The sequence below is a fragment of the Peromyscus leucopus genome, chromosome 2, assembly GCF_004664715.2.
Source record: "Peromyscus leucopus breed LL Stock chromosome 2, UCI_PerLeu_2.1, whole genome shotgun sequence".
NCBI lineage: Eukaryota > Metazoa > Chordata > Mammalia > Rodentia > Cricetidae > Peromyscus > Peromyscus leucopus.
The window spans coordinates 134,746,524-134,774,227 of NC_051064.1; the positions used below are offsets into that span (position 1 = coordinate 134,746,524).

Below are 27,704 nucleotides of genomic sequence, written 5' to 3' on the forward strand. Positions count from 1 at the left end.
AACAGGGTGTTGGGCGCGTAAGTGCAAAGCACACCAACAGGTCCCACCTTCTTTTTTGAGGCAAGGGTTGAAGCTAGTTTGCACTAACCACACCAGCAGAAAGCAAACCTCCAAATCAAGCGTTCTGCAGCCTTTGCTTCTGGGCAGCAATGGATCTGCCTCTTCCCTCCACTCCCACAGTGCCTCCTGAGGCGGCCCCCAACCCCACCCCCCAGAATACAGGTCCCCAGGCTGGAAGATACCTTCCCCATTAATCACCTGTACTGTACTCCAATCGCAAGAGAAAGTCAGCCAGGACTCAACAGCCATGCTTGCTGGGCAGATTCCGTTCGCTGCCTCCAGCCTCTCATTCCCGCCTTAATTGTAGGGCTCTGCATTATAGCCACATAATTCATGCCTCCCTAATTAAAGCTGTCAACAGCCTCATTGTAAAGCTGGAAAATGTACAGCACCTGCTCTTGGGGAACTCTGTGCCAGGGACTGGTTTTGGGGAGTGCCAGGTGTACAGGGGGCCCTGCCAGAGGGTGCACTGATTGGCTTTCCGGTGCAGTGTCAGGCTTTTACACTTGACTCTGAGAGGAAGAATGACGGCCACAAGGTCACCAATGACAGGTATCTAGGCACAAAACCGGGTTTGTGGGGGAGCAAGGCAAAGAAAGTTAGAAATCTCAGAGTACATTTAACGTGCTGGGGAAAAGGTTTGCAGACAGAACGGGAGACCCAGAGTGGCATCTGGTCAGAGCTCCTGGCTAGTATTTACTGCTCTGGAGGCATCTGCGCCAGGCTAGCTCTGCAGACCTTCCTTCAAAGGCAGTAACCTCTCCTCAACCCCATGGGTGCCAGGGAATCTTGCCTCTTCCCGTAAGCCAGCGTGGGCCCTCACAGGCTGAGGGCCTGCAGTGAGGTCTGCCATGCTGAGAGTAAATTGTCTCAGGACCCACTTGGGGAGTCAGGTCAGAGCTGTGAGGAGGAGCCTTCAAGGGAAGGAGACAGTCAATCAGGAAATGCTAGGTTCTGCTCAGTCCTGATGTGTTACGAGTTGGCCTGTGTTGGATTAGACTTTAGGGCCTCTACAGGCCCTTCTGCTACCCTGTAGCCATGGAGGGGGTTGGGTCTCACTGGGGAGTGGAGCCTGGCCCCACGCCCTGCAAGGGGGAGTAAAGCTTGTGTGGGCTGAGTCAACAATAGGTAATTGGATTGTAATCACCCGCCTGGCTTCCATGAGCCATTGGGGGCGCTGAGCCTTTCAGTGAGCAGTCAGTACTGGTGGTGGGAGGGATGGAGATTCAATAGCAAATCCCAGGTGGAGAGGCAAGGGGAGGGGCAGCAGATGGGCAAATTTTCTTCCTGTCCTTCCCACCCCTTTCTTTCCTGCCCAGTGCTGCGGGCTGCCTATCAGTTATTTACCAGTAGATTCAAATCTTTTGTAAAAGTCACATGGGGGGCTTAGGCAGGATACGGAAAGGCCTGGGTTTTGGGAAGACCTCTTCTGCATGTTGAAGGATATGCTAGTGGAAAAAGAACATGCATCTGAAGACGGGGACAGGAAAAACAGGTGATGAGTTAGGGGCCCCTGGTCTCCAGATTATCAGTGACTGGTCTTGGACTTAGTGTAAACCTGGGAGACCCTCCCTCAAACTCTAGTGGGGGTCACTGTCACAGGTAACCCAAAGGTGTCTGTCTACAGGTAGTAGGCCTTGCCTTTGGGGCTCCCTGAATAGCAAAGGGAGCACAATTCATCAAAAACAGAAAGGTGCCTTTCACAAAGAAAAGAAAAGGAAGTTGGGGCCCAAGAGGCACAGGGCAGGGCAAAGTGGCCTCATTTAGGCAGATGCAGTGCCCAAAAGTGCCAGCCAGTCAGCCCGTTTAAGTTCCAAGGCCTTCAGGAAGCCTTGGACTCGCTCTTCCCGTTTGGCGGAGAGTTTGTGCAAGCGTGTCCGTCGGAGTTGGGCATCCCCACTGGCCTGGAGCCCCTCTCGAAGCAGCTGCTCGGTCACTGCAGCCTGGTCCTTCTCCAGCTGGCGTCTCTTCCGCTCCTCAGCGTACATGTCTCGGGCCTTCTGCTAGAAAAAAAGTCAGGTTTGGGGTAGGGAGATAATTTTAGGTGTCAGTAGAGATGGGATGGAGAAGGTGGGAAGAAGGTACGGAGTGGCCAAGTAGACAACTCTGGAGAGTTTCCACCAGTGTGGAAAGGCACCCCTGGTACACAGACAAGCCAGCAGAAGTCCATCTTGGCTTGTTTTATGTGGAAATAGCTGTATTTCTTAAATTCTTTCAAGCTTACACTTGGAAACAGTTCAACAGTCTGACTTCTGATTCTCTAGCTGCAGGAAGATCCTCCCCAACAATTTTTGGTTTTTTTATTCATTTGTAAAGTGGGGGCTGTGCCTACCTTGAAGAGAGGTTTAAGGGATTAGGGGTAATAAATGCAAAACCCACTCTAACATACAGGCAGGCAGAGAAACAGTGATTTTATATGTTGCTGTTGTCTACTGTCTGAGACGATATTCTCTGGGTCTTCTTATGGTTCCTGGGTCAGTGTGAGGTGCCGTTCTCCAGCTCCCTAGTCTGTTTTCAGGGTCCAGCTCTAGACTTGCCTCTTATAATGAAGACAGGCTTGACTGTCTGAGCAAACAGCCTTCCTAAGAAGGCTGGGAAGCAAATTCAACTCTTAAGCCACTTACTGCCGCCTAGACTGGGTATTAGTCTCCTCATGTCTGCTTTCTGTTGGAGAAGAATCCCTCCTTGGCTCCAGAAGCAGCAGGGCCCCAGGAATCAGTTCTGACAGCTGGTGGTGATCAGAGTCTCTGCAGTACCTCTGAGACCATGTATGTGTGTGTGTGTGTGTGTGTGTGTGTGTGTGTGTGTGTGTGTATAAAACTCTTCAAGAGGGCGGAGATGACTTTCCTCTCTGGCACCTGGAGCACTCTGCATATGAAGTGTTCACTCACTTAACATACAATCACAAGAGGACAGGAAGGGTGCTTGTGGCAAAAGCGGGAACTCCCTTTAGAACAGAAGAGGCTGGCTTGTCTCATGGACTGTTCCTGCCAATCTGTCTGGCCTACAGAGTCCTGGCAGCAGAGCTCCTCACGCTGAACCTGTCCTGTCCCAATCAATCTATAAGTCCTAACTGCTATGTCTCCCCTCTTTTTTCTACATGTATGCTCACAAACACATCATCCATTGTCTCACTGACCTTCAAAATAGAGCTGTGAGCAGACCAGGTGGTGGCATATGCCTTTGATCCCAGCACCTAAGAGGCAGAGGCAGGTGGATCTCTGTGTTCTAGGCTACTCTGGTTTACACACAGCAACCAGGACAGCCAGAGCTACATAACAGGGAGACGCTGTCTCAAAATACCAAAATCAACCCCAAGAAACAAACAAACAAATTACTTGTGTGTGTGGGAACAGCTCAAGTTGGATCCCAGAAACCAAAGGTGGCAGAATGTGCCTGTAACCCAGGCCCTGGTAGGGAGAGAGGACATCCCTGAAACCTACTGGCCTTCTAGCCTAGCAGAACAGATGGACTTCACCTTTACAGAGATCCTGTCTCAAAACATAAAGGTGGGGGGCTGGCAAAATGCATCGGTAGGGAAAGGTGCTATTTCATCCTGACAACGTGAATTCAATCCCTGGAACCCATGAAAAGGTGAAAGGAGATCTGGTTATGGTAGTCCACACTTTTAATCCCAGCATTCAGGAAGCAGAGGCAGGCAGATCACTCTAAGTTTGAGGCTAGCATGGTCTACAGAGGGAGTGGCAGGCTAGCCCAACCTACATTATGAGTTCCAGGCTGGCCAGAAGTACATAGTGAGACCCTGTCTCAAAAACAATAAGAAGTGGAAAGTGAAAACCAACTGCACAAAGTTGTCTTATGACCTCCACACACACACTGTGGACACTGTGTGTCTACCCACATTATACTTAAACATATACACTAATAAATAAAATTAAAAAAATAGGATGAGGAAGATCAAGGAAAGACACCTGATGTAAGCCTACATATACACACACAAATAAGTACATGTATCATATACATACACTAACCACACCACACATAAAAAAGTAGCATGAATTTTCTCAGGTCAGAATGAATCTGCTTAAAGCCCTGAAATTTGAGAAATTCCTGTCCAAAAGACTCTCACTTTTCTAAGACTATATTTCTTCTTCTTCTTAAAAAAAAAAAAAAAAAGATTTTCTATTTCTTTTCCTTTTTTTTTTTTTTTAAAGATTTATTTATTTATCATGTATAGAGTGTTCTGTCTGCATGTATCCCTGCAGGCCAGAAGAGGGCACCAGATCTCATTACAAATGGTTGTGAGCCACCATGTGGTTGCTGGGAATTGAACTCAGGAACTCTGGAAGGGCAGTCAATGCTCTTAACCCCTGAGCCATCTCTCCAGCCCGCTATTGAATATCTTACACAAAACTTTTCAATCAGTTAAAATAAACCAGCTATAAAAATTAGTATAATTTATTTTACTTTTTGTTTGTAGCATTTTAAAAATTACGTATTTATTTAAAGACAGGGTCTTGCTATGTGCCCTGGTTGGCCTGAACCTTCTAATGGAACCAGACTGGGCTCAGAGCTGTGACGACCCTCCTACCTCTGGCCCCTGTGCTTGGGTCACAGTCGTGTGTCGCTAGGCCGGCTCCAAGGCTCGTGCTCCTTCTTAAAGTAAACAGTTTGTACATTAATTAATTTTATGAGTACGAGTGTTTTGCCTGCATCTATATGTATATGCACCTGTGTATGCCTGGAGAGATCAGAAGTGGGTACTGAACTCCATCATAGAGATATCTGAAACTGAACCAGGATCTTCTAGAAGAGAAATGGGTATTCCTAACCACTGGGCCATCTCTCTAGCCACCTAAGGATTTTTCTTTTTTCTTTTTTCTTTTGTTTTTGGAGACAGGGTTTCTCTGTATAACAGCTCTGGATGTCCTGGAACTCACTTTGTAGACCAGGCTGGCCTTTAAACTCACAGAGATCGTCCTCTCTGTGTAGCCTTGGCTGTCCTGGAACTCTACAGACCAGGCTGGTCTTGAACTCAGATCCTCTGCCTTCCAATGCTGGAATTAAAGGCCATACCACACCCAGCTTAAATTTTTTTTATTTTTATTTTTTAAAGAAACAAGTTCAGATAAGAAAGAAAGTTTTTTTAAAGACTTAATTATCTATGTGTGTGAGTGTTTGCTTCCAGGGATGTGTGTGTGTGTGTGTGTGCACCTTGTGCATGCCTGGTGCCCCCGGTGGTCTGAAGAGGGCACTGCATTCCCTGGAACTGGGGTTAAGGATGGTTGTGAGTCACTATGTGGGTATTCTACAACAACAAGTGCCCTAAACTTCCAAAGCATTTCTCCAGTCCATAAATAAAATCTAAATAAATAAATAAATAAAAGGAAAGGAGAGATGGCTCAGTGGTTAAGAGCACATGCTGCTCTTCTTGAGTGTGGTTCCCAGCATTCACAGTCACCAGTAACTCCAGCTCCAGAGGATGACACCTCTGGCCTCTGTGGGTGGCTGCACTCATGTGTATATAACCAACCCCGCCCCCCATTACTAAAACTAACAATAAATGAAAACAACGAAGAGCAGGTTTAGGGCTGGAGAAGCAGCTCAGTTGGTCCAGTGCTTGCCTAGTTACATGAAGTCCTGGATTTACTCTCCAGCACCAAAGGGGTTTAGTCTCTCAGCTCTGCCTCTGGCCCCTTCAAGTCTACGTGATTTTTCACTTTACCAAATGCCCTATGAGATTCTGTCCACCCCTAAGTCTGCTGCTTGTGTAACTTCCACCTGCCAAGCTTTGCGTGCATAACTAAGAGGCCGGCGCCGACGTGCCGGCGGCCGACGTGCCGGCGGCCGACGTGCCTGCGGCCGACGTGGCGTGTTTCCCAGGCCTCCCCTTAGTATTCCCTCCGGAAGGCGCTGCCCTCTCTCATCGCGTTCTGTCGTCACACCGGGTGTTCTACATTGCCTTATTACCGCTGAGAATCCTCTGCCCTGTTTGCTTGTTCACTGTCTATCCAACCGAAAATAGAAGCCCCGTGAGGGCAGAGGCCTTGCCTGGCTGGGTAACTGCTGGTCCTCCTGAGCCTGACAACATGCCTGATTCGGACTAGGGAGTCAGTAAACATTTATGAAGCAGACAGAGCCTGTGACGACCCCTCTACAAACCACATGCAAAGCCCGGAGAAACCTGAGCTAATGAAAGGCTTCTGGGCATTCCAATTAGAGGTCTACACACAAGACTATCAATGCCCCAAAGCTTCACACACCAGGCTCTCTGGGCTTCCTGCAGGGCCAATTTACTCTCACTTTATATACACAACTACTGTGCTTAATTACCAGCTTTCTTTGCCTGTAGTTGATTTAAAACAGTCAACAGGAAGGAAAGGGAGGAGGGGAATGCTGTCAAAATCAGCCACCGACACAGCAGGAGACAAAGAGGAAGGACTTAGAAAAGTATACAAGAAGTCTCAAAGTCAGGTACTTCGGGCCACCTAGCTTCATTCACATCCACAGTCCTGCTCTTCAAAGGCATCACTGGACAATGAAGTGCTTGAGCCGGGAGTTACCACTATCACCATCTTTAGAAAGTGATTATTCTAATCATCATCACCATTAGCAACTGCTAGGTACATTGTAGGTGTCAATGAATTACAAGACCTACTTCAGAATGTTTTTCAGCAAGAATGTTTTCGTTTCAGAGGGAGCTTCAGTCACGTGGGGAAATCCTTATTGGCAGCAGGTAACCGGAGCTTTGCTAGTTTTCTTATCGCTTGTTCTAAGCCGCCTTGTTCAAATCACTCGTATTTTGAGACTCAATGATAAAACCCTCATAATTCAAGTGACTAATGCCAAGAGTTCAGAACGGGGTTCCTGGACAGGTTTCAGGGATTCTGTGAATCCCAAAAGGATTCTATGTAGCGGAGTATAAGTACCATCCTATGGAAAGTAGACCTGGTTTTCATTGGACATGTTCTATGGTTTTCATTAGTTTCCCAAAAAGGGCCCAAAGACCAACAAGCCTGCTGGCTTACATCATCCCTTCTTCCTGGCCATTATTTCTCCAGACTTAAGAAACAGCTGATTTCAAAATTCAAGTTCCTGGCTCTGTGGCCTTGGCACAGTTTGTCTCTCTGTCCCTGTTTTCCTATCGCAAAAATGAGGACACGCAGTCTGTTATATTTAGGAAGGTTAGACAGATAACTATCCGAGGACCAGCAGAGCCCCGCGATGTCGGCAGCCCCGCCCACATTAGCAGGGGTAATCCCTAGAGTCAGCAGGAAGACAATGCTGCTCATAAGTTCTGCAGACTTCTACGGTCACACATTTATTAATGGCCTGAAGAAATCCTCCTGCCTCAGCATCCCACTAGTAGTACAGGTGGGTGTCAGCAGCTATGACTTTATCTAGGAAAACATCTTCAAGAAATAATGAATAATCTGAGAAGCTTTCTCCTGTCTCTTTAGGACACCTTATTCTTACATCATATTGGTTTCTAAACAATGTTTCATTTTCTTTTCCTTTTTTTTTTTAAAGACCAGGCCCTTGCTGGCCTGAAATTTGATATGTAGACCAGGCTAGCCATGAACTCAGAGATCTACCTGTCCCTGCCTCCCGAGTGCTGGGGTTAAAAGCCTATAGTACCATGTCCCAGGCATTTTTCCTCTATTTACTCATTTGTATACGAGAGACTAAGAAGATCTACCTGACTGAGTTCTTGGGAGCAGTAAGAAGTGAGGTGCTGCATGTGACTATTCAGCGTCTGCCACACAATAAATGACCAGTGGGTGGTAGGTATTATGAATATAATGATCATCATTAGGTTTGTCAAGAAATGTGTGGTGGGCTGGGAAGATGGCTCAGTGGGTAAAGGCACTTGTCTCCAAGCCTGACAATCCGAGTTCAATCCTTGAGACCCACGTGAAGGAGAGAACAACTTCCAAAGGCTGTCCTCCACATATACACTATGACACATGCATGCATTAATTATGGCATGTCTATGCACACAAACACATATACAAATAAATAAATGTAATAGAGTTTTTTTTAAGTACACAGCAAGGCACAGCACAAGGTAGGTCTGTCTGTGCCAACCTCTTCCCATCCTATCCTGCCCAGCACGTACCTGAAGTGCACTATGGTTCATCTGAAACTGCAGGATTGCCTCACAGAGGTTCCAAAATGTATATTCTGGCCACAGAACAGGCTGGAACACCAGGCAGGAATGGGAAGTCTGGTAAAAATAAGGAAGAGAGTATGAGTTAGTCACACCCATGGAGCTGCACTGCTGGTCAGTCCTCCAATGGGGCGGGGGGGGGGGGGGGCAAGCTGAGGGGAAAGGCCTAGAAACAAGACGGCACAGGTTTCCAGAGCTCGGCATGTTTCTGCAGTCAGCCCATTTCCCTCATTGTTAGAAGACAGAGCACGGGGCAATTAGATCACCTGCCTGTGGCAAAGCAGGGCTAGACTAGATAAATGTTTACACCAGTCTTTTCCCTGTTTTTCTGTTTTATTTGAGAGACAGTCTCACTGTGTAGCAATGGCTGGAAAGGAATTCATTATATAGAAATCAGGCTGTCCTGAAATTCACATTCATCTGCCTGCCTCCTGAGATCTAGGATCAAAGGTATGTGCCACCACACCCAGCTCCACCACACCTCTAAAGCCAATTTTAGGACTATGAAATAACATCTGGATTATGTTATTGGCTCTAGGAGGTCATCCGAGATGCACACAGTCCGATAAAGTCATCCAGAACAAATGGCAGCTGCTCTTGTTATTTTAAGTAGCAACAGTGTGACATTAGGTTTCAGCCCATGGGTTCTGGGGTCAAGCAGCCTTGAACTGGCTGAGTTATTTAAGCTCTCTGGGCCTCAGCCTCCTCCAGTCTAAAGTAGAAAACACTGAGAGTCTGGTTTTATGAACTATGAAGATTAAATATATGAAGGAAAGTACAGAACAGCGTACACATGAACTATCATTACTACCACCGGGCTACCCCTGAGCCCTGAGTAGTCCTGAAAGCCAAGGCTTACCGTCTGCTGCATTAAACAACCAAATGCCTCACATGGGACAACTTGTTTGCTAGTCTAGACCAATGTCACCTTCTCCACAGCTGTTACCAAGATACCAAGTATTTTCTCTGGGATAGGAGGAAGTACTGCCATAACAGGGTTTCTCTATGTAGCCTTGGCTGTCCTGGAACTCACTCTGTAGACCAGGCTAGACTCAAACTCATAGAGATCTGCCTGACTCTGCCTCTTAAGTGCTGGGATTAAAGGTGTGCACCACCACCACCTGGCTGAGAAAGTGCTTTTTATTTTGTTTTGTTTTTAAATTGTGAGACAGTCTCACTCTGAAGCCCTGGCTGGCCTGGAATTTGCTGTATAGAGCAGACTGGCCTCAAGCTTCTTCTTCCCATGGCTGCATGACTTGCTGAGAGTCTGGACACGCCAAGCAGTTTCCCATTTACAGAGAGGAGGACTCAGTTCTGAGTTGGTCACTCAGTTGGAACTCAAGCGTTTTTTTTCTGAGGAAACTGTGGTGATATATTGTGCACCCTAATAAACTTTGCATGAAGATCAGAGAACAGAACAAGCCACTAGATTAAACATAGAGGCCAGGCGGTGGTGGCATTGGCCTTTAATCCTAGTACTCAGGAGGCAGAGATCCATCTGGATCTCTGTGAGTTCAAAGCCACCCTGGACTACACGAGATTGACTCAGTCTAGGAGAGAAACAGAGCCAGGCAGTGGTGGCACACACCTTTAATCCCAGTACTGGGAAGCACACATGCCTTTAATCCCAGGAAGTGATGGCTGGGCGGAGAAAGGTATATAAGGCGTGAGGAGACAGGAACTAAAGGGATATTTTTTTGACAGAAGCATTCTGTTCAGCTAGAGGCTTTTTCAGCTGGAGGCTTTTGGGTGAGGATTTCAGTCAGAGGATTTGTGGAGTTGGTGAGGTGAGACATGGCAGTGGCTTGTTCCTTTGTCTCTCTGATCTTTGAGCATTCACCCCGATATTCAGCTCTGAGTTTTTAATTGAAGATCTTTTTAATATTCATGTTACAGCAAACAGTCAGCTTCTGTGGATGACTGTCCTCTACTAAGTCTCCTTTTTAAAGGCATGGGACTCCTTCACCTGTATGGTGACCTTTTGGTCCTTTACCAGTATATTTCTCTGTCTTTCTCTTTCTTCCCACTTTTCTAATTCCTTTCCTCTCTCCTCCCTTTCTGTCTTCCCCAAAAAGTTCCAGGGATCAAACCAGGGCATTGAGCATGCTCAGCAAGCAGGGTAACATTGAGCTACAAATCCAGCCCCACAACTGTGGTTTCTTAATCTCAGCTCAACGTAAACTTTAAAAATGTGATCTGAGCAGAATAGCCACAGAACCATTAAATACACACTGTATTTCCTTGAAGATAGACAAAGATAAGAAAAGCATTCTCAGTCGCTAGCTGTTAGTTCCCTGGGCTCTTTCTCCGGGGCTGGGGCTTGCAGACCAGGCAAGGCTGGTTGGCCAGAGCTCCAGGATCCTCCTGTCGGCTCTTTACGAGCACTGGGATATGGAGCGCGCACCATCACAGCAGGCTTTTTATATGGGTGCCCAGGCTCAAATTCAGCTTGTCATGCTTATGCACCAAGTCTTACCAAATGCACAATCTTCTTAGCCCCTCACTTTTAAGACCAATCCATTAAAATTCCTGGACTTTGACACATGAGATATTTCCAAACTGAGTCTCCCTTAACCTTTCCCTTTTTTTTTTTTTTTTTTTTTTCTCGACTCTGTGTAGTCCTGGCTGTCCTGAAACTCCCTCTATAAACCAGGCTGGCCCCAAATTCAGAGATCCACCTGCCTCTGCCTTCCTAGTGATGGGATTAAAGGTGTGCACTATAATACAGAGTTGGTTTTTTTTTTTTTTTTTTGGTTTTTCGAGACAGGGCTTCTCTGTGTAGCTTTTGTAACTTTCCTGGAACTCACTCTGTAGCCCAGGCTGGCCTTGAATTCACAGAGATCCGCCTGGCTCTGCCTCCCGAGTGCTGGGATTAAAGGCGTGCGCCACCACCGCCCGGCTAATGCAGAGATTTTTCAACAATCAATAGTCCTAGTTGAATGTGAACTTTTAGGGACTCCCTATGCTGGGATAACTGAGCAAAAAGGCACCAGTAAGCCTGAGAATTTGGATACAAGCTAAGTCTCTCATGAAATACGCCTGCAGAGATGTAGCCCATGTTCTGAAGAGGACACTACTAACAGAAAGGTAAGGAAGGTTCTTGGTGCTAGAGTGACTGCCGGGTTAACCAAGGTTTCCAGGGCCCATTCTCTGAAAAGGGGCATTTGGGCAGTTTTCATTAGGGTAGGATGCTCTGCTTTCCCTTAGGACGAATGCCCTGTACTTCAGATCGCAAGAACCACATTGTACTCGCAGGCTCGGGTAACTGTTAGCAGGTACAGCCTACAGGTGTTGCTCTGGATGTTGGCCCTCGCTCCTGCTCCTGCAATGGTGCAGAACGGGAATGAATCACTCTCATTCAGGGTTTGGGTACAGTTCTATGATTCAGCCCAACCTCAAAATAACAAGCTCCAAAATGACCTACCTGCCAGAGCAAGAAGTCACTGAGCCGAACTTCTCCCGAGGTCCGTATCAGGATGTCAGGATGAGGAGAGTGGTTGCTATAGAGGCACTTATCCAGCAGGGACTCAGAGACATCACTAAGGCCATTGGGAAACAGAAGCACACATCTCTCTGTAGAACTCTCCTGGTGAACTTCCATGCGCAGCTTCCCAGTTCATGGGCCATTATCAAACACATTTGCCAGTGGATCACCAACCCCAAGAATGACTTTAAATCTGCACAATCACATACAATACTTTTTTGGGGGGTGGGAACATTACTAGGGTTGAACCTAGGGCTTTGGTACATGCCAGGCAAGCACTCTAACACTGTATCACCCTAAGCCCTTCGTACGAAGGGTATTCATAACCCAGTTTTACAGCGGCAGAGATGAAGCGTTTGCCCAAGCACATTTCCCGCTAGGCCTGAATCCAGATGTGTCCACTGTGCTGTTGCCATTCCTTTGAAGTGTTGCTTTTAAAAGGCACCCGATGACCTAGCATGTGAAGATACAGTATGCAACTAGGTTTCTTTCCTTTGTAAGAAAATTTAGGGCCAGGCAGTGGTGGCACATGCCTTGACCAGCGCTCAGGGGGCAGAGGCAGGTGGACCTCTGTGAGTTCACAGCCGCCTGGGCTATAGAATGAGTTTCAAGAAAGGTGCCAAAGCTACACAGAGAAACACTGTCTTGAAAAGAAAAAAGAAAATTGAGGGATGGAGATGTGGTTTAGTGGTAGTGTACCTGCCTCAAATGCATAAAGCTCTGAGTTTAATCCCCAGTACTGCTGAAACACACCTGAAAACAACAAAAGGTAAGTGTGTGTGTGTGTGTGTGTGTGTGTGTGTGTGTGTGTGTGCAAAAAGAATGAAATCAAGAAAGCCTCACATTTTAGTAACAGTGAGTTGGTTAAGAAGGAAGAAAAGACTTTTCTCTACTTACTGATTTATGCTGGAGATTGAACTCCAGGCAAACACAGGCAAAGCACACACAACATACCGCTGAGTATACCTCTTAACTCACGGATTTAAAAAAGGAACGAGCTGGCAAGATGGCTCAGTGGGTAAAGGTGTTTGGCATACGAGAGTCAGGCAACCTGAATTTCATTCCTAAAACCCATGTAAAGGTGGAGAGAGAGCAGAAACAGAAGTGATGGAGACTGGTGGTGGCGGCATGTTCTGAAGTAAAACTTCCCCGCTGGCAGGAGAGGATGCTGGCAGGAGAGGATGCGGCCCAGCTGCCATCTGCTGGCTCCAGGGACTGTTTACCCATCCTAACAAGTACACATGGACAGGACCGGGACGCTCCAATATAAGATTTGTAGCTGGAGAAGGGGAAAAAAGACTAATTTTCCTGGGAGAACATGCTTTCGGTCACAGGGTCAAGAAAGCAGAACAGGGGCTGGAGAGATGGGTCAGGGGTTAAGAGCACTGGCTGCTCTCGCAGAGGACCCAGGTTCGATTCCCAGCACCCACATGGTGGCTCACTGCATAAGGCCTCTGCACATATATGGTGCAAAAACACACGTAGGTAAAACATCCATACACGTAAGATAAAAAATAAAGGAAAAAAATACAAAAAAGAGAGAATGAAAGCAGAAATATCTGAGATGAGTATTCAAAACCAGAATCTAAGCTACATGAGGTAGCACATGGCTATAATTCTAGTTTGGAGGCTGAGAGAAGAGGGTCAGGAGTTCGAGGCCTGGGTTACATGGGAGGTTCTATCTCAAAAAAAAAAAAAAAATCACAGCTCAGTTTGTGAAAGTGCCTGCTGATGGCTGGAGGTTGAGGCTGAGGCTGAGGCTGAGGCTGGAGGCTGGAGGCTGGAGACTGGAGACTGGCTCTCCAGAAGCCTGTAAAAACCAGATGCAGGAAGTCAAGTGTCTGTATGGGAGAGGCGACGCAGCAGAACCTCCACACGTCTGAGGGCCAGCTAGAGAGGCTTACACTGCAGCAGAGACTGGGTCTCAAATAAGGTGGACGGTGAGGATCCACACCGGAGGCTATCCTCTGACCTTCACACATGCACTGTGGCATGCATAAAACTGTACCTCCACACATAAATTAAACAAATAAATAAATGAATGTAAAAACAATATGTACATTATAGAGTCTGGGAGTAAAAGTGTCTGAGAGCTGAGTATGGTGGTAAACCCCTGTAAATGCAGCATTCAGTAGGCTGAAGTAGGAGGACCAAGAAATTGAGGTCAGTGCTCTCTTAAGAGGGCATATATAAAACTCGATCAATGCTGGGTGGTGTCGATCGCCTTTAGTGCCAGCACTCAGGAGGCAGAGGCAGATGGATCTCTGTGAGTTCAAGGCCAGCCTGGTCTACAGAGTGAACTCCAGGACAGCCAAGGCTACACAATAAAACCCTGTCTTGAACAAAATAATAATAATAATAATAATAATAATAATAATAATAATAAAAGTAATTTAAAAAACCTGGAATACAGAAAATTGGAATGGCCCTTGTGCTTACTCAGTAAATGGTCACAATTATTACTTATCACACAGGATGGAGGACCCCAGGAGGCCAAGCAGCCTATTTAAAGTAACTCCTTGACAGTTTATTGACTACCCTTGAGGGCCAACCTTATTCCTTATTCCCTAATTCTAGGCTCACAAACAACCTGTTAATTTGGGTTTTGTTTTGTTTTGTTTTTTGAGACAGGGTTTCTCTGTGGAGCCCTGGCTGTCCTGGAACTCACTCTGTAGACTAAGCTGGTCTCTAATTCACAGAGCTCTGCCTCCCTCTGCCTGCTAGGATTAAAGGCATGCGCCACCACCAGCTACAACCTGTGAAGCTGTGCTGAGATGTCAGCCTCTTGACCCTGGAGATTCTATCTGCCCTGTTGACCCGAAAGCCCCCAGAGGCAGATTACAAAGGGACAGAGTCAGGAAGACAGTCAGGAAAATCTCCCGGGAGTGAGCAAGGTGTAAGTCAGTGGGTTCTGAAGAACAGCGTGAGGGTAAAGCATGTGATACCAGGAGTCAGATCAGTTCCTAGGAGCAAATATATATTAAGTCTGTTCGCTAAATTAGAGTATTCTTTCTAACATAAATATTTTCCACTATTACTTCAATTATTATTTTATAATACTACTCAAAACATGAATCATAAAGCATAATATAATGAACAACTATGAAATTACCCCAAAGCTAATTACCAATAACTTGCATCTACATCTACATGGTCTCATGTTTTCTCTGTCTCTCCCTTTCCCTCTCTGAGGAAGTACTAGAAATAGAACCCAGGCCTTGCACCTACTAGCTCAAACACATCCCCACTCCTCTGTGTTCCGCTTCTGCCTTTACAGCTTGACTGCCTCCTGTCCCCATCCACTTAACCAGTCTCTTAATTTCCCTCAACAGCCAATTTATAACCTACACCTTAATTTACCCTTCTAGAGCATTAGCACCACCACGCCAACATGTGCCAACCTCCTTCTCAATCTGTACCAGCAAATCCCCTTTTGTGCCCTGTAACACAGACCATAAGTGCCAATCAGCCCTACAGGCTCAGAAAGAGTTTCTCAGAACTCCACCCTTGGCCTTCTACTCCCAGGAGACTCTCTTTAGCTCCCTCTTACCCCTCCTCAATCCATCACCCTACATGACCTTCCTGCTGGAGAACCTCTGGTGCTCCTGACTCCCCTGGACCACTGATCTAACATCTCTGTTCTATAACAAACCCAGAACCAAACTATTGGTTCTGTTCCTTAAATGGAATCCTGCCTAGGGTTCCCTAGCACAGTAGAGGGCACCAATATCCACTGATAAAATCCAGGGGTCAGGGGCTGGAGAGATGGCTCAGTGGTTAAGAGCAATGACTGTTCTTCCAGAGGTCCTGAGTTCAATTCCCAGCAACCACATGGTGGCTCACAACCATCTGTAATGAGATCTGGCGCCCTCTTCTGGCCTGCAGGCAGACATGCAGACAGAATGCTGTATACTTAATAAATAAAAAATAAATAAAAATAAAATCCAGGGGTCAAACATCCTGGATAACACATTCTTACTCCAGAATCAGTCCATTGAGTTCTCCTAAATCTTCCTCTCTGCAGCTCAGTGCAGGGTGTTTTTTCCATTCGAGCACCACTACAATCCAGGCTCCTTCCAATGGCACCCACTATTCAGGAGTTGCTATAACGAGGCTCACCTCACAGTCCTGCTTTGTCCCCTAGCTACTGCTGCTTCTTCTCTCTTAGGTCACTTTTCCAGGAGGAAGGCCTTCTCTGCCAAGTCTTTCCTTTTATCAAACCCCTCACAGAACCATGCACAATGCCTTTAGGCCACATATCACCACTATGTTCGTTAATTTGTGTCTGGATTAATGTCTGTTTCCTTACCAGAGCTCCAAAATAGAGAAAAAAGTCGATCTTCGCATTCTCACCACTGAATCGCCTGATATAGAGAGCGATGTGCTTACCTACAGCTGGTACTAGAAAACGAATAACTAAAAGGCTGAGCCAGGGAAAGTGGCACACATCCTTAGTCCTGACGTGTGGGAGACAGAAGCAGGCAGACCTGGTGAGTCCAAGGTCTAAATAGCAAGCTCCAACCAACCCGGGCTACACAGTGAGACCCTGTATCAAAACATGAAGAAAGAAAACAGTACTTTCTGGGGCTGGAGAGATGACTCAGTGGTTAAGAATGACTGCTACTCTGCCTGCCAGAGGACTGAGTTCAGTTTCTAGCACCCACTGGCAGCCCCAGCTCCAGGGAATCTGATACCCTCTTCTGGCCTCTGAGGGCACCTGCATTCGTGTGTACGTTCCCCACCCACCCACCCACCCACACATACATACATTTAAAAAAAAAAAAATCTTAAAAAACAAAACAGTACTTTCTGGGTGAGCATTAGTCATTTTTTAAAAAAGGGGGCAAACTGTCTTCTTCTTTGTTCCTCTTCTGTGGTGCCGGAGATCAAACCCTAGGTGGGATGCCTACTAAGCAAGTGCTCCACAACTGAGCGACAGCCTCACTGTAACATCTTGATAATACTGTTGTTGTTTTGAGATAGGGGTCTCACTATGTTGCCTAGGCTGATCCCAAACTTGGGAGCGTTCTAAGTAGCTGGCCACCATGACCAGCCCAATTTCATGATTTTTAGTTTCTAGCCAAACACATTACAGTAGAAAAAAAAAAAATCAGAAAATTCCCTGCATCCCAAGAGCTCATAAAATAAAGATGAGAGTCCAGGATTCTGGAATTGGTGTCTGACCTTGGATATGCAACTCTAGGTTTCCACATCTATAAAATGAAAAGACTTGACTGTCTCACATGAGGTCAACAGTAAACAGGGAATATAAAATATTGCCTCAATTATTACTGCTACCATTATTTTACTATTACTATTATCAATTTACTGACATGATTAAAAATTGTATTAGTAAAAACATTAGAAGGGCCAAATAGACAGATGGCTTCAAAAATTCCTCCATTCTTTCAAGCCTTAATAATTAGGATTCCACTGGTAATGGATTAAAATTTTCCCTTCCTTTCTTCTCTCCCTTCCCTCTCCACCCATTCCTCACAATACCTTCATCCTGTGCAATGACCCTGTAAGAGGAGAAACCTAACAGTCTCCTCCACAACCAAGCATAAAAAGAATGACTGGAGAAGTGTTAACAAGGGACTGGAGGGCGTCTCACTGGACGGGACGGCCTCGGCGGCTGTCCTGCAGTTTCTCAGCGGTTTGCTGGTGTGCGGTGTATTCAGATGCTTCTAACCTGTTTGGGGAACATCTCCTAAATCTTCCCATGTACGCCCCTGATGTGAGCTCTGGCCAAGTACACGGCTCAGAAAAGGTTTTAACAGAGTGTATCCCATCTTTCCTATCAGCTACCAGGAAAGACTCCCCCAGATACCTGGGCTCCAGCAGACCTTGCTCCACTCCCCAGGCCATCTCTCTCACGGCGTTGGTGATCTCATGACGGGATGTGTATGCAAAGCAGACATTGAGGAAGCACCTGAGGATGGCAGAGCAGAATAATTCACCAACCAAGGCCAGAGTCTGATGGTCGGAGTGATGGCGGAGCAGCCGCTCCCTGGCAGGACGCAGGCACTTGGAGTTTGCAGCACACGTGAAGGGTGGGACTGGGGGCTGTTTTATGATTTCTAAGAGTTCTTGGAATAAGCATGTCAGAGATCATTTAGTTTTGATCCCTTAATTAGATCAAAACTAAATGATCTCTGATTGCCCTCCTGACCTCTACTGACAACCAGCTCAGAGGACAACTCCCCTGTGATATTAGCACAAGCATAGGAGACTGAATATAAAATAAACCACTGCCAAACAGTAGTACTTCAAAGGCACACACAGTGTTGTGTGGATTACTGAACTCTCTCCTCTAAATCTGTCCATGGGCCCAAAAGTGGGACAGAAAAGATTCTTGAGCCAGGTGGTGGTGGTACACGCCTTAAATCCCAGCACTTGAGAGGCAGAGGCAGGCAGATCTCTGAGTTCAAGGCCAGCCTGGACTACAGAGTGAGTTCCAGGACAGCCAGGGCAACACAGAGAAATCTTGTCTTGAAAAACCAACCAACCAAACAAGAATAGATTCTTAAAAGGCATATAGACAAGGATTAGGACTGTTGGACTTCTTTTTTTAGGCAGGGTCTCTCCATGTTGCCCAGGTTGGCCTCAAACTCACAGAGCTATGCCTGTTCCTTCCTACTGAGTGGTGGGATTAAGGGTAAGTACAACCACACCTGGCCTAGGACTAATAGATATCTATCCCAACTCTTGTCAAGTTAATGTATGTGTGGTGTATCTGTACGTGTGCACGTACGTTTATAGTTGCATAAACACATTGGGGTGGGATGGACAAGTGATGAGGAACTGGATTTGTATGTGAGTAAATGGTAAGGCAGTGGGTGTCCTTTCCAGGTGCAAGAAGCATCACAAACTATTCTCTGGTTGTACTTCATACCTCGCACAGACCAAGGAAGCTCTGGGCGCCTCCCTTAAGGAACAGCCTGAGAACGTACTTGTTGTAGTTCTTAGTAGCCTGGACAGCATGTGCAATCTTTTCCTGGAGGTCCAAGGGCAACAGATGCAGGTCGCCTAAGACACGGATACACACCCCGTGCTTCTGGAGCTTCTCCCTGACCAGGGAAAAAGAAGCAGCATGTGACATGGCACCCGACGGGCAGCAGGCACCCAGGCAAGGAGCACCTGGGTGCTCTCGACGCCAGGCACTGTGAATGTGCAGGGTCTCAGAGCCTGTGCCAACACTTTGAAAGGCGATCAGTGTAGCACTGAGGCTCACACAGAAACTGGCCAAGGTCCTTTCCTGTGTCATATCTGGCTTGAACCACATCTGTCTGCCTTGAGAATACAAACTCTTGGCCATATGACACTGCCTCAGCTGACCTTACAGAGAGTTGCATTTACACATTCTGTGACATCTGTCCCATTCTAGCAAGACAGTAATTGCTCCAGAACAGGAACTGTATTATTGGTGACATCTGTTATATTCTGATGAAATAAGATAATAATGACAGCTGAGAGTACAGTTTGTAGAGTTAGGTGGTGGTCGAAATACCTACTCTAACCAACAAACTCAATCACTGCACCATACTCTGAGGTACATACTGTAAGTTCCCCTTTACAAGCAAGGAGACTGAGGCACAGAAGATTCAAATGTTTAGAGATCTGGATGAAGGAAAGGCCAGGTCTGAACCCGGGGGTCTAGTTACCGAGCCCGTACATAGAACATTCACAGTGCTCCCACAGCACCTCACGCTGCACGGCGAGCACTCGGGTTGTACCCAGTCTCTCTCACTAGGGAATGCCGCAAGGAAACCCGGTGTTTTCTGTTTGCAAAGCACGAGCTTGTTGCTGTGGGGTAGGAATCCTGGCAGGTCCTGAGGACCTGACCCAGAATTAAAGGCCATATTCACGGCCCATCCACCCTATATAACCTTCAGTCACATTTGTCAAAGTCTGTGAAACAAGAACTATTTACCTATTTTTGAGGATATACTAGATTATAAAAGATCAATATAGGACGCTGGAGAGATGGCTCAGAGGTTAAGAGCATCGGCTGCTCTTCCAGAGGTCCTGAGTTCAATTCCCAGCAACCACACAGTGGCTCACAACTGTCTATAATGAGATCTGGTGCCCTCTTCTGGCAGGAAGAACACTGTATACATAATAAATAAATCTTTAAAAAAATCAATTATAGTCTAATCAAAGCAAAATTTGAATAGGACCTAGATTTCAATTCAAGTACCCCCACTTTTGATATCCTGCACATAAATCCTGGCATCTCTGAGCTCAGCCCCTATTTGTCTCTCAATCTCCCGCTACCTGTAAACTGGAGACAAGCAGCCCTGCCGTAGTCCCAAGCTGGCAGAGTGCAAAGAGATGCCCGTGAATGCTCATTCTCAGGGAACAGAGGCAAGAAGTTCTTGAGGTTTACAGAGGAACTGCAAAGACCCCCGAGGAGCCAGGGCTGGGTTCCCACCCCGGCTCCGTCACTAACCTACTGTGGCTACCTACAAGGCCTTTTCTTCTCGTCACAGGGATTTAATGACCCAACCACTAAATACAAGTAGACTAGTAGTTTTCTTTTTCCTGTGTGTGCATGTGGAGGCCAGTGGAGAAGCCTGGATGTCATCCTCTTGAGTAAGTTTCAGGAAAAGGGCTCGGGGCTGGGGTGGGGAGGGCCAGTCTGGACAGCATCTTACTGTTCTTCCATCAAGCAGCTGAACTTCTGTCGGGCTAGATCCAGTAGCCCGTCAACCTCACTCTTGGAGCGTTTGAAGTTTTCAATGCTGAACGCATAGACAGTCACTTCTAGGATGCCCAGGTTCAAACACCAGCGTAGAGTCTGAGAGGGAGAAGATGAAGAGCTAGGACATGGGAGGAACGGGAGAGGTAACCAATGTTCCCGCCTGAGTCAGGGTTGGAGCAAGGATGTCTCTCCTCCCCAGACGAGTACAGCGAGGGCAACATCAGCACTTACGTCAGAATAATGAACCAACCAGGAAGAAGAAAATCACCATTCAAGAAACTGAGAAATCTGAGGCTGCCTGTGCTGGCTCAGCTCTATTATCCCAGTACTTGAGAAGCTGGGACACACGGATCAAGGCTAGCCTAGACTACATAGTAAGATCCCGTCTCAACACAAACAAACAAACAAACAAAAAACAAACCCTACAAAAAAATAAACAGAATAAATCGATCCAGACATGTTGGTGAACTCTTATAATATGAGCATCTGGGAGGTAGAGGGCAGGAAGATCATGAGTTTCAGGTCAGACTTGGGCTACACATTGAACTTGAGGCCACTTTGGGCTATAGGAAACAATATCTCAAAAAACAAAGAAAGAAAGAAAACCTAAAAACTGATCTGTACTTTATCCCAAAGAACTCTTCAGCAAGAACATAAAGTCCTAGGTATCTTCGCAGTGACTCCATCGTGGACGTGTAATGAATGGAGGCGATCATTAGCCTGTCTAACTGCAGGAAGGGACTGCCGCCCATCCTGACAGGATGGCTAGACGGACTATACAGAGGCATTACAGCCCGAACATAACGCTGATGACCGCAGACCGAGGCTGGGAGGTCAGAACAGAAGTTACACCTGGAACACCGGGCAGCACTTCAGAGGTGGCAACAGGGTTTCCTGTGTGTCACTTTCCAGACAACCATTTACAAGTGGACTGCTGTGTTCATGCTACTTTAGACATGACACATTAGTCAACATTCAAAGCTGAATCATGGCCAAAGTGACTTCTGGGAGCAGCGCACAGCACACTGAGCACTCTGAAGGGGCTGAGGTGGGAGGACCCCGAGTTTACATCCAGCTTGGATACACAGGAGGACCCCGAGTTTACGTCCAGCTTGGACACACAGGAGGACCCTGAGTTTACGTCCAGCTTGGACACACAGGAGGACCCCGAGTTTACGTCCAGCTTGGTACACAGGAGGTGCTGTTTTTGTTGTTGATTTGCTCGTTCTCTTCTCTGTCTCTCTCTCTCTCTCTGAGACATGGTCTCTGTGCAGCCCTGGCTGCCCTGGAACTCACTCTGTAGACCAGGCTGGTCTCGAACTCAGAGATCCTCCTGCCTCTGCCTCCCAAGTGCTGAGGTTAAAGGCCTGCACCATCACTGCCAGGCCTGGCTAAATTTCTTAAAAGTCTAAATAAATCAATCAATCAATCACTGTTTGGGAGGTAGGTCAGTTGGTAAAGAATTTGCCTAGCATGAACAAAGCCCTTGGTTCAATGCCAGCACAATATTAAAATCATGTACAGTGGCATCATGCCTGTGACCCTAGCACTTCTGAAGTAGAGGCGAGAAGAGCAGGGGATCAATGTTATCTTTGGTTACACAGATTTTGAGGCCAACCTGGCTATATAAGACACTGTCTCGAAAGTAAATATAACCACTTGTGATGTCCCATTCTTTAATCCCAGCACTAGGAGGCGGAGGCAGGCAGGTATCTGTGAGTTTGAGGTCAGCCTGGTCTACAAAGTGAGTTCTAGGACAGCCAGGATTATACAGAGAAACCCTCTCTCAAAAGAAAATAAACAAGTAAGCAATTTCTGTCACTAGAGTATCGGTAGAAAGGAAAAAAACAAAAAACAAAAAGCCCAACAAATATAAAGTCAGTTTAATGATATATGTAATTTCAAAAGTTGATTTTGACACATGTGCATTCATGCCCAAAACAAAATGTGTATGGAGGTTAGAGAAAGAGTTGTTGGAGTCGGGGCTCTCCTTATACAACAGGTGTTCCAGGGACTGAACTCAGGGCAGCAGACTTGATGGCTAGCGCCCTTCCCTGTTGACCCAGCAATTTTATAAATGTTAAGACATTTAGTAGTAGCCTGGATGAGACATACAATAAAACAAAACAATAAACCCAAAGGTAGCAAGAGACCAAAGTGTGTTATTGATTCTAGTATTCTAATGTTCTGTGATTCAGTTTTGTTAATGCCAGTATGAGACCCTGGCAGGCAAAGCAATACAACAGAACAGAAATAAAAACCACTTAAACCGCAGCAACTCCAATCCCCCTTTCTGCTATCTAGTCATGCCGTTCGCTTAGGCGCCGTCACCACACCCACCTCAGCGAGCTTGTTGAAGCCCTGTGAGTGGCCCTCCTGCCGCTCCACCTGGCACTTCTTGGCATAGCGGCGGTTTCCGTCCATTATGAACGCAACATGTTTGGGCACTGGGCCAGCCTAGAGAATAAGACAATGACGGCCAATTTCATTCTTTGGGTGATAAAAGGAGAACAGTAGATCCTTAACTCATAGGTTTGAACAATCAGATAAAATTCCCGGGCTGGCAAGGTGACCCAGTGGGTAAAGGTGCTTCCTGCTAAGCCAACGACCTGAGTGTGAGCCCCAGAACCAGTGCACAAACCGGAAGAAAAACGACACCTACAAGTTTTCCTCTGACCTCCACATGTGTGCTGTGGCATGTATGTAACCTCCATACAACACACATACATGCACACACACACACACAAACATACACACACAATAAACAAATGTCAGTAACATACTCTTCGACAAAACCTCTGCGCAAGGGAACTCGGGATATTTTTGTTTTTCAATTGTACAGAATAAAGCAGTTCACGATACCTTTTCCATCCATGCATGTTATACTCTGGTCCTAGTCACCCCTCAGCTAACCTTTCTTAGCATCCTTTCCTCCCCCCCTCCCCCACATTGCTAGTAGTCACCTCTGCTTTGACTTCATGACTCATCATTTCCACATATGAGAAAAAATACAAGTGGGACTAATTTTTGTAAGATGGGTTTATTTCATCTAACGTGATGACCTCCAGTTCCATTTTCCTATAAACTACATGATTTCATTCTTCGTGGTTAAATAAAACATTAGTGTGTATATATGCCACATTTTTAAAAAAAAAAAAAAAAATCCATCTCTTAACTGAGAAGCACTAGACTGATTTGGCAAGCTGGCTACTGTGAACAGTGAGCAATAAACCTGAGCTGGCTGGCATCTGAGGGGGCTGACTTTGATGCTTGTGAGCTACAGGAGTGACCTGGCTGAACCACCTGGAAATTCTACTTTTCATTTTCTGAGGAACCTTTCTAGTGATTTTCACAATGACCACACTACATTCCCATCAGCAGCGTGGAAGGATTCTTTTGCCTGTTTTATTTTGCCAAACCTGTTGTTTAAAATTTTCTTGACTGTCATCCTGTCTGGGTAAAGCAAGATACTTTTTGTTTGTTTGTTTGTTTTTTGTTTTTCGAGACAGGGTTTCTCTGTGTAGCTTTGGAGCCTGTCCTGGATCTTTAGACCAGGCTGGCCTCGAACTCAGATCCGCCTGGCTTTGCCTCCTGAGTGCTGGGATTAAAGACGTGCACCACCGCCACCCAGCGCAAGGTGCTTTTTAAAATTTCATTTTATAACTGTATGTGCCCGGATGTTTTGCGTGTGTGTATGTCTGTGTGTCACATGTGCGCCTGTGCTCCCGAATGAGAGGGTATCAGGTTCCCTGAAACTGGAGTTACCGTGAGCTAGCTGCCCGGTGGGCAGTACTGGGAACTGAACCTGAGTCCTCTGCACGAGTAGCAAGTGCCGTTAGCCACTGAACCATCTCTCCAGCCCTTTCTAATTTGATCTTAATGAGTTTTGACTTTTGTTTTGTTTTTCAAGACGGGGTTTCTCTGTGTAGCCCTGGCTGTCCTGGAACTCACTCTGTAGACCAGGCTGACCTTGAACTCACAGGTATTTGCCTGCCTCTGCTTCTGAAGTGCTGGGATTCAATGTGTGTGCCACCACCACCCAGCGAGTTTTGAGTTTTGTTTACCTGGTAGCTACAGATACTAAGCATTTTTTTTCAGGTACTAATTGACCATTTGTATTTATCTTAAATCTGTTCAATTAATTTAACTCTTTTATTAACTCATTATTTGTTCCTTTTTGGTCTCTAACTTTTTCGAAATTACATTTATTTAGTGTGTGTGTGTGTGTGTGTGTGTGTGTGTGTTCTGATGTGGAGGTCAGAGGACAACTTCTAAGAGTCAGTTCTCTCCTTCTGCCCTGTAAGTAATGGGGGCTGAACTCAGGTCACTGCACTTGGTGGGAGGAACCTTCATCCACTAAGTCATCTTCCAGCTCAGCCCTCCACTGTCTTCTCCTTTTGTCTTGCTACATAAAGCCTTTTAACAAATCTAACCTAGTCAAGCAGCTCATATTTGCCAATACGAAGCTTTCATACACAGTTTCCTGAGGAGAGAGTTTCCATTTCTGACCTGCTTGTGATTACTTGGCATTCGTATATGAGTATGTGAAGATACAAAGCTTACTGACTGAAATTCATTGTTACATGCTGCTTGACTGTCTGTAGCAAAAAAAAAAAAAAAAAAAAAAAAAAAAAAGGCAGGCTACTGGCTTTCATCAAAAATATGTCTCATGCACACAATACGACATGGTTGTGATTCCTGATGAGGCCTTCGAGACGGTTCAGCTGGTAAAGGTGCTTGCCTTCCCAAAGCCTGATAATTTGAGTTCAATCCCCATGACCCACTCCCGAAAGTTATTCAATGACCTCCACATATACCCTGACACTGAGATAAATAAAAGAGTACCACTAGAAATTGTACTAAGTTCTTTGCATACATATTTCATTTAATACTCATAAAGGCACGTTTGTTAAGCCACAGAACTGATAAATAACAGTAGTTTCCTTCATGGCTGTCTGCCGCTATTGTTCGAAGTCTTAACCATCAAAGAAAGATTAACTCAGTAGATAGTAAAAGGAAAAGTGGATGGAAGCTCTAAACCAGCGGTTCTCAATCTTCCTAACGCTGCAACCCTTTAATACAGTTCCTCATGTGGTGGTGACTCCACCCATAAAATTATTTCTGTTGCTACTTCATAAATTCAATTTTGCTACTGTTATGAGTCATAATGCAAATATCTGATATGTAAGATATCTAACATGTAACCTTGTGAAAGGGTCATTCAACCCCCATAGGGGTCATGCCCCATAGGTTGAGAATACTGCTCTGGGGAGACAAATTTCAGTTCATGCTAATTCACGTTCATATTCTCTCTCTTTTTTCAAACTCAGGGTCTTGTACATACCAAGCAAACATCCTACCAGTGAGCTCTTTTGACATTCCCAACACCAAAATTTCAATTTTCCAGAAGGAAAATCTAACAGTCTATGTTGTCCAATGATATTAAGAGATCCTGGTTCACCTTTAAAAAAAAAAAAATAAGTTGCCAGGCAGTGGTGGCGCACGCCTTTAATCCCAGCACCCGAGAGGCAGAGGCAGGAGGATCCCTGTGAGTTCGAGGCCAGCCTGGTCTAGAGAGCGGGATCCAGGAAAGGCGCAAAGCTACACAGAGAAACCCTGTCTCGAAAAACGAGAAAAAAAAAAAAAAAAAAAGAAAGTCACTCGGAACAATAAACAATAGAAATGCAGCCCTGCAAGCTACATTATAAGTTTAAGATTATCTCGTTTCTTTGTTAAACTCCACTTAACAACAGAGATTGCTAAAATTTAATAATGAATTTTAATAAGATTACTCAACTATCCAAAAGGTCAACTTGCCCTCTGGGCTACTGCTTACCTTTATGATATTGGCACAGAAGCGTTCCCAAAGCGACAGCTCTCCTTCTTTGATCCATGACATAGTTCTTGCTATGTCAGAAAACACCCCAGAATAAAATAACAACCAGATAACCTTGAATAAATGAAAAGAGAGAGAAGTCGTCCATGCTTGCAAATAAACAAACCCGACTTAAAGGGACTCTGTTGGACTTTGGCAAGCGGCCCGCATCTGAATGCAGAGACACTGGTCTAACCTCTCACCACTCAGGCCTGCACGAGCCAACGGGAGAACTTTGGGACAAAGTGGTTCCCATTTTCTTTTCCTTCTGATGTGCACTGATTTCTTCCTAATATCCTGCCACATCATGGTGCCTACGTCTTGGTGGCTCCCCGCAACTACCTACTCATTTCTTCCGCAAGCCATTTCTCACTCCGAGTTACCCAATCACTACCCCCATCGGCTGCCGCACCTGTTACCTTGGTGGTCTCAGACTCTCTCCTCCGGCCGGACCTTAATGCCTGTCGCGGCCGACACCTCACCCACCGTCCCCTCCTCTGGGTCGCTAGTTCACTCTAGGGTGCCGCGGGAAGCCTACTTCTTCCACTCCCGGGCGACTCACGACGTGGCGCTGGAAGAACACGTCACCGCTGCGCGCTAGGACCTCCTCCTCCGTCCATGGTGGGCGGAGCCACGCCTTGCGCCTGCGGACTCGGCGTGGTGCGAACTCTTGAGAGTCGGCGATTGGTGAACGCTCCCGCGGGGGGCGTGGACAACAGCGGCCTGGGAGGCCGAGGTCACGTGGTCCGGGGAGTTTAATTGAAGCCCGGCCAGGTCCTGGTTCCCGCACACTACCACCAATCCTGAGCTGCTTCAGGTGCTGGGGCATTTACCCTCAGGACGGCCGGGGGGGGAAGTGGGGCAGGGCGGGGCGGTAGGGGCTGCTGCACCTCAGAAATCAGTTTTTCTTTGGGTGACTACTGTGCTTATATCTTGGGAGACACCGTAACACTGTACTGTCTGCAGTCCTCCTGCCGCAGTCTCCAACTACTGGAATTATGATCGTAAACCGTGCAGGGCTGAAGTGGATTCCTTTTAAAGCTCTGCTGCAATTTAGTCTTAAAGTTGTACTTTTAGCGGAAAATAGTGGCTGTCACTGAACTCGGCCAGGATTAGCTCAAGATCTTCTCTGCTACATAATAAATTTGAGGCCAGCTTGATCTATATAGGATATTGCTTCTTTAAAAAAAAAAAAAATTAACGTATTTCTGCTTATCTCCTTTTAGTGCTATTAACTGATCAGAAACAGGTTCCTTCCTCTGGTCACTGTTTGGGCTTAAGACATCCAGAGTTTATAATTTGCAGATTCCCAAGAACCACGTAAGTGACTTTAAAGCCAGAAGCGCTTTACTCTAACTGGCCGGTGCTGGGGAACAGAGCAGAGGTGGCGCTTGCCTAGCACACCAGAAATTCTGGGTTCAGTTTCCAGCCCAGCACAAGAGGGAGCATG

At 46.2% G+C, this 27,704-nt stretch overlaps 1 protein-coding gene across 3 annotated transcripts; it reads right to left on the reverse strand.

The window, feature by feature from the left end:
* Positions 1-306: 306 nt before the first annotated feature.
* Positions 307-26,872, reverse strand: Dhdds (dehydrodolichyl diphosphate synthase subunit). 3 transcript variants are annotated; one of them, XM_028888106.2, is made up of 9 exons: positions 26,674-26,872; positions 26,216-26,329; positions 22,720-22,836; positions 20,333-20,475; positions 18,629-18,745; positions 17,506-17,607; positions 11,616-11,730; positions 8,141-8,248; positions 307-2,063 (listed from the first exon to the last, which is right to left on the reverse strand). In XM_028888106.2, exons 2-9 carry the CDS (start codon positions 26,276-26,278, stop codon positions 1,824-1,826), a joined length of 1,005 nt encoding a protein of 334 aa, XP_028743939.1. In that variant the 5' UTR covers positions 26,279-26,329; positions 26,674-26,872; the 3' UTR covers positions 307-1,823. The 3 variants fall into 3 exon arrangements, with proteins under 3 accessions (XP_028743939.1, XP_028743937.1, XP_028743940.1); XM_028888104.2 differs by having other exon boundaries at positions 26,667-26,871; XM_028888107.2 differs by having other exon boundaries at positions 307-2,060; positions 26,667-26,869.
* Positions 26,873-27,704: the final 832 nt, after the last annotated feature.

Coding starts and splice junctions, on each gene's coding strand:
- Dhdds (XM_028888106.2), bottom strand. CDS start 26,278: ATGTCATGGATCAAAGAAGGAGAGCTGTCGCTTTGGGAACGCTTCTGT. Junction 17,608..18,628: donor GCTACTAAGAACTACAACAA/GTACGTTCTCAG, acceptor TGCCATCCTCAG/GTGCTTCCTCAATGTCTGCT. Junction 8,249..11,615: donor GTGACTTCTTGCTCTGGCAG/GTAGGTCATTTT, acceptor TATTTTTACCAG/ACTTCCCATTCCTGCCTGGT.